Source organism: Mobula hypostoma, chromosome 5, assembly GCF_963921235.1.
Source record: "Mobula hypostoma chromosome 5, sMobHyp1.1, whole genome shotgun sequence".
Lineage (NCBI taxonomy): Eukaryota > Metazoa > Chordata > Chondrichthyes > Myliobatiformes > Myliobatidae > Mobula > Mobula hypostoma.
Window position 1 is genome coordinate 4,426,687 of NC_086101.1, and position 12,182 is coordinate 4,438,868.

At 46.4% G+C, this 12,182-nt stretch overlaps 1 protein-coding gene across 7 annotated transcripts in view; it reads left to right on the plus strand.

Annotated features, from left to right (window-relative positions):
• LOC134346508 (histone-lysine N-methyltransferase EHMT2-like) overlaps positions 1-12,182 on the plus strand; it is a 156,231-nt gene that overhangs the window by 116,367 nt on the left and 27,682 nt on the right. For all 7 annotated transcript variants that reach the window (XM_063047897.1, XM_063047893.1, XM_063047896.1 and 4 more), the window contains 2 exons: positions 2,084-2,251; positions 4,807-4,951. In XM_063047897.1, the coding sequence (XP_062903967.1) occupies positions 2,084-2,251; positions 4,807-4,951 (313 nt within the window). The remainder of the gene's footprint in view (positions 1-2,083; positions 2,252-4,806; positions 4,952-12,182) is intronic.

The window sequence follows — 12,182 nt, forward strand, 5'->3', positions numbered from 1 at the left end:
ACTCTGCACTGACCTCTCTCATTAAAAGGCACTTTCACACACAGAACTGCCATTTACTGGATTTTTTTTGTTTGTTTATTGCACTAGACTCCAAAAACTCTAAAGGCTGTTGTCATGAAAATCCCAGGACATCAGCAGTTTCTGGGATACTCAAACCACCCCATCTGGCACCAACAATGACTCCACGGTCAAAGTCACTTGGGTCACATTTCTTCCCCGTTCTGATGTTTGGTTTGAGAAACAATTGAACTTCTTGACCATGTCAACATACTTTTATGTTTGGAGTTGCTGCCACATGATGGTCTGATTAGATATTTGCAATGACAAGCAGGTGTACCTAATAAAGTGGCCAATGAGTGTAGGTTCATAGAGCACAATAGCACAGAAATAAGCTCTTTGGCCCATCTAGTCCATGCTGGAGTGTTCTGAACTGTTGTTCTGCCTTGTCCCATCAGTCTCAACCTGGACCATAGCCCTTCATATCCTTCCCATCCATGTATTTATCCAAACTTCTCTTAAATGTTGAGATCAACCACTTCCACTGGCAGCTTGTTCCACACTCACATCACCCTCTGAGAGAAGAAGTGCCCCCTCAAGTTCTCCTTAAATGTTTCACCTTTTACCCTTAACATATGTCCTCTAGTTCTAAATCTCACGCAACTTCAATGGAAAAAGCCTGTTTACATTTATCCAATCAAGATCCCTCATAATTTTGTAAACCTCTATCAAATCTCCCCTCATTCTCCTATGCTCCAAGAAATTAAGTCCTAACCTATTTAAAGTTTCCCTGTAAACCAGAACCTTCTTATCATACTCTGGATCAATCTAAGCCTTCCCTCCTATACAGCCCTCAACTTCTATTTCATCCATGTTTCTACCTAAGAGTGTCTTCAATGGCCTCAGTGAATCAACCACCACCACCACCGCTGGATGGGTGTACCACACGCCCACCACTCTCTGTAAAACACCTCCTCTGACATCCACCCCTGTAGTTTTCTCCACCCACTTCAGAAGTATGCCTCCTTGAGTGAGTCATTCCCTCTGTGGCTGAGAAAAAGACTCTGGCTGTCTGTTCTGTCTATGCCTCTTATCATCTTGTACATCTTCAAAGTCAAAAGCTCTTGCTAGTATAACCCCAGGCGAGTCCATTTCCAGTGTGCAGGAGTGTGGGGTGACAGACTTCGGGCACAATAGTGTAATCTCCAGAGTACAGGAGTGTGAGGTGATGGATTTAGGACACAGGAGTGTAATCTCCAGTGTGCAGGAGTGTGGGGTGACAGAGTTAGGACACAGTAGTGTAATCTCCAGTGTGTATGAGCGTGAGGTGACAGACTTGGGGCACAGTAGTGTAATCTCCAGTGTGCAGGAGTCTGAGGTGACGACTTAGGACAGTAGTGTAATCTCCGGTGTGCAGGAGTGTGAGGTGACGGATTTAAGACACTAGTGTAATCTCCAGTGTGCAGGAGTCTGAGGTGACGATTTAGGACACAGTAGTGTAATCTCCGGTGTGCAGGAGTGTGAGGTGACGACTTAGGACAGTAGTGTAATCTCCGGTGTGCAGGAGTGTGAGGTGACGGATTTAAGACACTAGTGTAATCTCCAGTGTGCAGGAGTGTGAGGTGACGATTTAGGACACAGTAGTGTAATCTCCAGTGTGCAGGAGTGTGAGGTGACGATTTAGGACACAGTAGTGTAATCTCCAGTGTGCAGGAGTGTGAGGTGACGGATTTAGGACACAGTAGTGTAATCTCCAGTGTGCAGGAGTGTGAGGTGACGGATTTAGGACACAGTAGTGTAATCTCCAGTGTGCAGGAGTGTGAGATGACGGATTTAGGACACAGTAGTGTAATCTCCAGTGTGCAGGAGTGTGAGGTGACGATTTAGGACACAGTACTGTAATCTTGAGAACGCAGGAGTGTGAGGTGATGATTTAGGACACAGTAGTGTAATCTCGAGTGTGAGTTGACTGACTTGGTGCACAGGGTGGATCAGGCTTGAGGAATTCTCTCCCCATGGGAGAGGGGAAGATCCAGGAGTGTGCCCTTCAGAGCTGGGTTATTAACACTTGGCTCCCGTGTTGCAGACTCTTCCTTTCGCGTGGAGCGGACATTGAGGTGAAGAACCGTGAGGGGGACAGCCCGTTGGACTGCTGTGTCATCAACTCGCAGGTCTGGTTTGCCCTGCAGCTCAACAAGAGGCTCAAGCAAGGCATAATTAATCGAGCAGTGCGCACCGAGAGGATCGTCAGTCGGTGAGTCAGCCACTGGAACGCATGCAGGGAGGAGGGAAACATCCTGGGAAGACATAGGAGCAGAAGTAGGCCATTTGGCCCATCAAGTCTGCACCACAGTTTCGTCATGGCTGATTTATTATCCATCTCAACCCCATTTCCCTACTTTCTCCCTGTAACCTTTGACACCCTGATTAATCAAGAACCTATCAACCTCCAGTTTAAATATACTTCAATGTCGTGGTCTCTACAGTCTTCCATGGCAATGAGTTCCACAGATTCACCACCCTCTGGCTAAAGAAATTCCTCCCTCACCTGAAAAAGGATCTGGTGTTTTCCTAGACTTCGCCTATCTACCTTTGCCCCAGAATTTCCCTACTGTGAAAAAATCTACCTAACTGTTGGGTAAATATATTTAATGAGTTACCTCTGCTGCTTCCCTCGAAGTTCAGAAATTGCAGCTTTATAAAACTCTAGTTACGCCACATTGCATACAGTTCTGATCACCCCATCATAGGAAGGGCAATGTGGCTTTGGAGAGGGTGCAGAAGAGGATGCTGCCTGGTTTAGAAGTTGGACGAACTTGGATTGTTTTCACTGGAGTGGCAGATGCTGAGAGGAGATCTGATGGAGGTTTGTAAAATTAGATTAGATTAGATTAGATTCAACTTTATTGTCATTGTGCCAAGTACAGATACAAAGCCAATGAAATGCAGTTAGCATCTGACCAGAAATGCTAAGAGTGTGATTTGCAAAATAACTGCGAATAAAAAAAGTGCTACAGCACACAAATATAAAAGTACTAAGACAGTACAGTACAGATACAATACTGCTTAGCGCTGTGATGTGAGGTTCAGCAGTGTCACAGCCTCAGGGAAGAAGCTGTTCCTGTGCCTGCCTGCCTAGCACCTACCAGATGGGAGGAGAGTAAAAAGTCCATGGTTAGGGTGAGATGCGTCCCTGATAAAGCTTTTCTCCCTGCCCAGGCTGCGTTTATGGTAGATGTTCTCAATGGTGGGCAATTGGATGCTGATAATCCACTGGGATTATAAAATCATGAGAGGTAAAGATGGACTAGACAGAAGTTTCTTTTTCCCAGGGTTGAACTGCCTAATGCTAGAGGGTATGCATTTCACATGGATATGTCAAACAAGAAAGGAGGGGCAACTTTTGGTTTACACAGGATGGTGATAGAGGGAGATACATTAGACACTTCTGAGAGACGTTTGGATAGGCACATAAATGTGAGGTAAATGGAGGGATGTGAACATTGTGTAGGCAGAAGGGATTATTTAATGTAATTGGTTCGGCACAATCTGTACTGCTGTATGTTCTCGGAAAGGTGAAGCAGACTCAGAAGGCAGAATGGCCTCATTCTGCTCCCATGTCTGATGGCCTCAGGTAGTCAAGAGCTGTGTTGGGGCACACCCTGGGTCCATGGGAGTGCTTCTGGGATGAGGTGATTTTGGGGGAATGAGACATGGGTTTGCCAAACACCTGGCTTAGACTGGAAGGAGGGCAAACAGAATTCCAGATCAAATTCTGTCTTCTGATTGGTTCGGTGATAATTTGAGGTTTATAATATTTTTTGCAGGTTTGATAGGAAGTACCTTTACAGTGGGAAAGTGTTGTGATGGAAAGGAGACAGGTTCTTTGGGTCTCAAAGGCAAGGATTCGGGACACACAGTTTTAACAATAAGGAGTTTATTTATTGTGCATTTACAATAGAGCTTGGGGACAACACAAGCGGCTACAATACTCGCACAAACGCACTTAGAATAGACGAGCATGGGAAAAGTCGGGTCGGCAGTACAATACACTGGAAAATGGTGTGGGGACAGAGTACAGGTACATATACAAGCAAGAGAAAAGTAACTACGATACCTGCCACCCCTTGACTATGGGCAGGCACGGCTCTCTGCTACAGGGACACCACAAACGCTCTCAAAACCCTATTCACTGCACAGCTCACCACGTGTCTCCAGCGCTGTTCTACAGTCTACAGCCTGGAGTGAAGCAGGGTGGTCCCTCCAGGATGGCAAAAAAGAGAGCGAGCCGAGCTCATGTAGCACCCTTTATAGGTCAGGGCCCAGACCAGGTGATTCACCGGGGGGCCAACGGCTTGGTGCTAGATGGGTTAATCCAATTAAGTTGGCCAGTGGTTAAGTGTGCATTGATTAGTTGGGAGGGGTGAACTGTTGACTGGCATGTGGTGTGCCTTCTGACCAGGTAGAGGGCAGTGCTGAGCCGTGGCAGGCACAGCTCTCTGGATACAGAAAGGGAGTGGAATTCTTACACCAGGCTTTGCAGGAAAGCTAGGAGAACATCGAGCGATGAATTCCACAATTTCACCAGCCTCTGGTTAAAGAGATTCCGTCACCGTGAACTCTACCTCTCTTTTTGCACTATATTAATTTTAAGCTATTTCTTGTTGTAACTTATAGTTTTTTTGTGTGTATTGCACTGTTCTCCTGCCATAACACAGCAAAGTTTGTGGCCCATGTCACTGATAATACACCTGATTCTGGGTAAGAGCTGACTATCTTCTGTCCTTTTCCCAACCCCCTCCTTCCCAGGGACATTGCAAGAGGGTATGAGAATGTCCCAATACCATGTGTGAACGCAGTGGATGAGGAGATGGCTCCAGAGGACTACAAGTATATTTCTGAAAACTGTGAGACCTCCACGATGAATATTGACAGGAACATCACACACCTTCAGGTACCCAGAACCCGTGAATGGAAGAATAGTAGTGTAATCAGATTTTTATGATCAGCTTTATTTGTCATATGTACGTTGAAACATACAGCGAAATGCATAGTTTCCGTCAACGATCAGTGGAGTCCGGGGATCTTGCTGGGGGCAGTCGGCAAGTGTTGCCACACTTCCGGCCCCAACATAGCATGCCCACAACTTACTAATGCTTACTATCCTGTATGTCCACAACTTACTAATGCTTACTGTCCTGTATGTCCTTGAAATTCTCATCCGGAGGAAACCGATGCATTCATGTGGAGAACGTACAAACTCCTTACAAAGAGCAGTGGGAATTGAACCCTGGTCGTTGGCAGTGTAAGGTGTTGTACTAACCACTACATTACCATGCCACCTGTCCACCCAGCTCACTCTGATGTTCACCCCTCACCTCTTTAAATATTCCTTTAATATATTTTCTCAGGGGATGTGGACAGACAGCACCGCCACTAATTCCCTCTCAATTAGGAACCCATTAGATAGGTCAGGCTGCGTCAGAGCAGCGGATTCCCTTCCTCAAGTATGTCGGTGAAGCAGATGCCCAAGGACCAATATGCACTCGATGATGACTTTGTTAGGTACCTCCTGTCCCTAATAAAATGGCCACTTAGTATATGCTCATTGTCTTCTGCTGCGGTAGCCCGTCCACTTCAAGCACCATGTTCAGAGATGCTCTTCTGCACACCACTGCTGTAATATGTGCTGGATTTGAGTTACTGTCACCTTCCTGTCAGCTTGAACCAGTCTGGTCATTCTCATCCAGCCTCTCTTTCACAAGGCAATTTTTTACCGCAGAACTGCCACTCATTTGATTTTTTTTTTGTCTGTTTTTTTTTGCACTATTTTCTGTAAACTGTAGGCCAGGGGTTCCCAATTAGGGGTCCACAGGTCCCTCGGTTAATGGTAAGGGACCACAACATAAGAAAGGTTGGGAACTCTCCCCTAGAGTCTGTTCTGCATGAAAATTCCAGGACATCAGCAGTTTCTGAGATACTCAAATTACCAACAATCTTCCATGGTCAAAGCCACTTGCATCCCTCCCACAGTCCAAAGCCATGCCAGTTAGTAGGTTGATTGGTCATTATGAGTTGTCCTGTGATTAGGCAAGGGTCTAATAAGTGGGCCGCTGAGCACTGCGGCTCGTTGGTCCAGAAGGACCTCTTACGAGTTGTGTCTCTAAATAAAATTAAAACAAATAGTAAGCACGAGAAATTTAGCCGATGCTGAAAATCCAAAGCAACACACACACACACACAACGCTGGGGGAGCTCAGCAGCTCAGGAGCATCTGGCCTGATGAAGGGTCTCGGCCCAAAACGTCAGCTGGTTACTCTTTTCCACAGATGCTGCCTGGTCTGATGAGTTCCTCCAGCATTTTGTGTGTGTTGCTTAAAATAAATTAAACTACACTTCTTCCCCAATCCAATATTTGGTCTGAACAACAACTGAACCTTTTGACCATGTCTGGATACTTTTATGCTTTGAGTTGTTGCCACATGATTGGCTGATTAGATATTTGTACTAATAAGCGTCCACTGAGTAGCTGTCTGTCTCAGGCTTACTGACAAGCACTGATTTGGACATTCACATGTTGCTGTTCGTGAGGGGTTGTTGTGGGACATGGGCAGTTGTGCTACAGCCATTTTGGAGAGCAGTGCACTGGCCAGGCAGTGCTTTGGCTGATTCTTCTGAGGAGAAATACTTATCTTTCCATGTGTCTTGGTGAGACTTTATTCCCCTGCAAGGTGAAAAGCACATTTATGGCACTTTTTTGTGTACGTTGTTGCTGTTGATCTAGACATGTAAGAAGTTGTGTCCAGCATAAGACATAGGAGGAGTATGGTCTGACCAAAGCTGAATAAAGCCATTGGAACGTGGTCCCCCTCTGCTACCTCACTCAGCCCCTCTGTATCCTTGTGTTCTGTATACATCCTGAGAAATAAACTTCAATTTGGATAATCCTGAGCTATTTATTCACCGGAAGTCAAAAGCAAGGATGTAATACTGAGGCTTTATAAGGCATAGCTTAGACTGCACTGTGAGTAGTGTCAGCAGTTTTGGGCCCTTTATGATGTGTTGGCATTGGAGAGGATCTAGACAAAGTTCACAGCTATGATCTCGATTGAGGAGCATTTGATGGCTCTAACACTGTACTGACTGCAGTTTAGAATATTGAAAGGCCTAGACAGCGGACGTGGAGAGGATGTTTCCTATCACTAGTCTTGACCAGAGGGCACAGCCTCAGAATAGAGGGACACCATTTAAAACAAAGATAGAAAGGAATTTCTTTACGCAAACAACAGGAATTCTGCAGATGCTGGAAATTCAAGCTTTACCCAGACGGTGTTGAATCTGTGGAATTCATTGTCACGGACAGCTGTGGAGGCCAAGTCACTGGGTCTGTTTAAGGTGAGGTTGATAGATTTTTGATTAGTCAGGGCATGAAGGGATACAGGGAGAAGACAGGAGGATCGGTTTGGGAGGGACAATAAATCAGTCATGATGCAATGGCAGAGTAGTCGATGGGCTGATTGAACTAATTCTACTCCTGTGACCCATTACTGCAAATTTCTTCACCGCAGAGCTTGCTGTCATGCCTGCCACTTGTCAATGTCAGCAGTAACAGTGCAGTTGCAACCCCTGACCACCTCAGAGTGAACTTTGAGCCCATCACGATGAATCATTTGGCCTGTTGCAGCCACGTGCTGTCTGTGGACACTTTACCTCAACCACTTGGCCATCTTCCTTCCGCCCTGCCAATGGAATATTTATCCGCTTTCTTTTAAATCTACTTCCTGTCCCTTTCCAGACTGTCACAGCTCGTTGAATAATGTAGAAGGTGCTTCACCCGTCACGTGAATCTTTGGTTACCAGGTCTCCCCTTTCCTAAGTTCCTGAGTTGTTCATGGCTTCCAGGAGCACCTCTAAAATCTCCCCTCAAGATCCATTGCTCAGGTTCTCTGCAGCAGAAAAACTGGAGCAACACCTCATATCCTATCTCAGCGATTCCCAACCACTGGGCCACAGAGCATGTGCTACCGGGCCGTGTGGAAACGATATGAGTCAGCTGCACCTCTCCTTATTCCCTGTCACACACTGTTGAACTTGAACATAGTGTTGCCAACTGTCCCGTATTAGCCGGGACATCCCGTATATCGGGCTAAATTGGTTTGTCGCATATGGGACTGCCCTTGTCCCGTATTTCCCCCACTAATGTAGAGCGTTCCTATGAAACCTTTCATGCTGAAATGGCATAAAGTGAAGAAGCAATTACCATTAATTTATATGGGAAAACTTTTTGAGCGTTCCCAGACCCAAAATATAACCTACCAAATCATACCAAATAACACATAAACCTAAAATAACACTAACATAGAGTAAAAGCAGGAATGATAATATAAATACACAGCCTATATAAAGTAGAAATACTGTATGTACAGTATAGTCAGGAAGATGAAGGCAAAACCGATTGTGGGGGAAGATATCGGCATGGACGCGCATGCACACATCACATGCGCACATCATATGCGCACATCACATGCGCACATCACATGCGCACGTCACGCATGCGCACACAGGTGCCTGTGCAAGGCTTCATGGTAGTCTTTCCTGGGGTAAAGTGTCCCGGGATTTGACTGCTGCTTTTGTCCCATATTTGGGAGTGAGAAAGTTGGCAACCCTAACTGTAAAAGACATGTTGAGGTGAGTTTAACCCTACTAGAACACCCCCGCTCCCCCAGGTCGGCCGGTCAGCAAGAGTATTGTCAATATTAAACCAGTCCGCAGTGTAAAAAAAGGTTGGGGACCCCTGTCCTATCTGGATTGCCTCCAACCTGATGACATGAGCAATATCTTTTAATTTTCACCAATTTCTCCCCATGCCCTCTTCTCTGTTTTACCATTCCACGTTCTAGTTCCACTCTCACCCCGCTCTTCTTGCTTGATCATCACCTACCTCAGGTGCCTTTCTTCCTTCCCGTGGTCCATTATGAGTCCATTGTCCTGACTTACCAGATTCCTCTTTCTTCCGCTGTTTACCTCTTTCACCATCAACTCCCAGCTTCTCACTGCATTCCTCCTTTCCCACCCACCTACCTTCCCCCTCACCTGGTTACAGTGATGGATACAGCCCAATCCATTACGGGTAAAGCCCTCCCCAGCATTGAGCACCTCTACACAGAACGCTGCTGTAGGAAATCAACGTCCTTATCAAGGACCCCTACCATCCAGGCCGTGCTCACTTCTCACTGCTGCCGTCAGGCAGGAGGTACAGGAGCCTCAGGGCTCAGCACCAGGTTCAGGAACAGTTATTACCCCTCAACCAGCAGGCCTCTGAACCAACGTGGATAACTTTATTCACCACAACGTTGAACTGGTTGTAGGACTCTTCATAAATCATGTTTTCAGTGTTATAGTTTTTATTTGCACAGTTTGACTTTCTTCTTTTGTTGGTTGTTTGTCTGTGGTTTTTCATAGATTCTGTTACCTTTCTGTTTCCATTAGACATAGGAGCAGAATTCGGCCATCTGGCCCATCGAGTCTGCTCCGCCATTCAATCATGGCTCATCCTTTTTCCTGTAAATGCCCGCAAAAAAATGAACCTCAATGTGGTACATGGCAACCTACACATACTTTGATAATAAATTTACTTTGAACTTTCACTTAATCACCTGTCAATTTGTCCTCTTCCCCAACATTCTTGTTCTGACTTCTGCTTTTTTTTTTCCAGACCTGATGAAAGGTCCCGGCCCGAAACGTTGACTGTTGACTCCATAGATGCTGCCTGACCTGCTGAGTTTCCCCTCCACGTTACGGGTGTTGTTCAAACACTGGTGACTGTTTTGTGGGAGTTTATCACTCAAGCTCTAAACTTCCCATTCCACTCTCTCTCACACTCTAACTAGTTCGTGACAAACTTGAGGAACATCTCCTGATAGGGCCCATTGGAGCCTTGCAGACTCGGTACTGAATTCAGCACCTTCCAGTCGCACTCCTGGTGTATAGCCAGACTCCAGATCCAATATCATCTGTCTGTAGATGGTCCGATTTTCCTCGGCATTTCCTGTAACCTTGCATTCACATGCTTTGCATGTTTATCTCTAACCACCATCATAAATTCATCAACCAGATGTTTTTATCCGCACAGCAATCTCAACCTCGCCCCGTAAGAGGTAATTTGACTGCCCTATATAACCCTCCCCACCCATTCTTTCCAGAGTCTTTGACCTGAAACTTGAACCATCTCTCTTTCCACGGATACTGTGTACCTGAGTATTTCCAATGTTTCTGTCCTTATTTCAGATTTCCTGCGTCCTGGCCAAATGTGAAATGTTGCACCTTGGTAGGTGAAATGCAAAGGGAAGAGACCCGTATAGTCACAGGGACAAAGCGGTGGGAACTGAACCCAGTGTCACACTAACCTCTACACTGCCATGCCGGCCACATTTCATTCCAGCTTCTGTTCTCGGCCCTTGGTGAGGCTTGGACAGCAGTTCAGAACAGCTCACCTGTCTGCTTGATCTCCAATACCCTCTGACCACATCACTTTTCCAACTTCCCTTTTCCATCCTTCGCAGACTGACTTTATTCCTACTCATTTCCAGAAATGGGAATTGGGTTTATTATCAGTGATTGGAGCAGGACAGGCTATTATTGGTGGTGTTCACTTTATTGTTCAATGGCAGCAGTACAGAGCAATACATCAACATCACTGTAAACAGCAGAAATAAATAGTGCAAGTGGGAGGCCCAGAAATACGACAGCAGAGGGGAAGAAGCTGTTCGAAAAGGTTCCTGTTACAGATGTTAATGTTGAGGGGGTTCAAAGCTTCAAGTTCCCAGGTGTGAACATCACCAACAGCCTGTCCTATTCCAACCACATTGCCAAGAAAGCACACGAACCTCAACTTCCTCAGGAGGCTACTTTGGCATGCCACGTTGACTCTTACCAGTCCTACAAAGAAAGTATCCTGTCTGGATGAAAAATGGCTTGGTACAGCAACTGCTCTGCATGTCAGCTTCAGAAGCTGCAGGAAGTTGTGGACACAGAGGAGCAGATCCCAGGAACCTGTCTATGCTTCTCACTGCCTCTAAGCAATCAGTATAATCAAAGACCCCCCCCACCCACCCCAGACATTCTCTCTTCTCTCCCCCCCACCACCCACTGGGCAGAAGATACAATAGCTTGAGACCTACCAACAGGCTCAAGAACAGCTTCTATCCCACTGTTATCAGAGCCTTTAACAGAACTCTTTGTGATAAGATGGACCCTTGACTTCATAATCTATCTTGTTAATGATCCTGCACCTTTATCGTTACCTGTATTGCAATCTTGGTGGTTCTTACACTTTATTCTACTGGGCACTGTGTAATGATCTAACCTGTATGAACAGTAACACTCACAACCCGCTGGAGGAACTCAGCAGGTCGGGCAGCATCCGCGGAAACGATCGATCGACGTTTCGGGCTGGAGACCGTTCGTCAGGACTGTACAGGGAAGGGGCAGAGGCCCAATAAAGAAGGTGGGGGGAGGGTGGGAAGGAGAAGGCTGGTAGGTTCCAGGTGAAAAACCAGTAGGGGGAAAGATAAAGGGGTCGGGAGGGGAAGCAGGGAGATGATAGGCAGGAAAGGTGAAGAAGGAATAGGGGAAAACACAATGGGTAGTAGAAGGAGGCGGAACCATGAGGGAGGTGATAGGCAGCTGGGAGAGGGGGCAGAGTGAAATAGGGATAGGGGAAGAGGAGGGAATTACCGGAAGTTGGAGAATTCAATGTTCATACCAAGGGGCTGGAGACTACCTGGAACCTACCAGCCTTCTCCTTCCCACCCTCCCCCCACCTTTATAGGGCCTCTGCCCCTTCCCTCTACAGTCCTGACGAAGGGTTCCGGCCCGAAATGTTGACTGGTCGTTTCCACGGATGCTGCCCGACCTGCTGAGTTCCTTCAGTGTGTTGTGAGTGTTGCTTTGACCCCAGCATCTGCAGAGTATTTTGTGTGTATGAACAGTATACAAGATCACAAGACAAAGGAGCAGAAGTAGGCCATTCGGCCCATCGAGTCTGCTCTGCCACTCCACCATGAGCTAAACTATTCTCCCATCTAGTTACAATTTCCGGCTTTTTCCCCATGTCCCTTGATTGCCTGACTAATTAGATACCTATGAATCTCCTCCTTAAACACCCTCAATGATCGGGCTTCCAC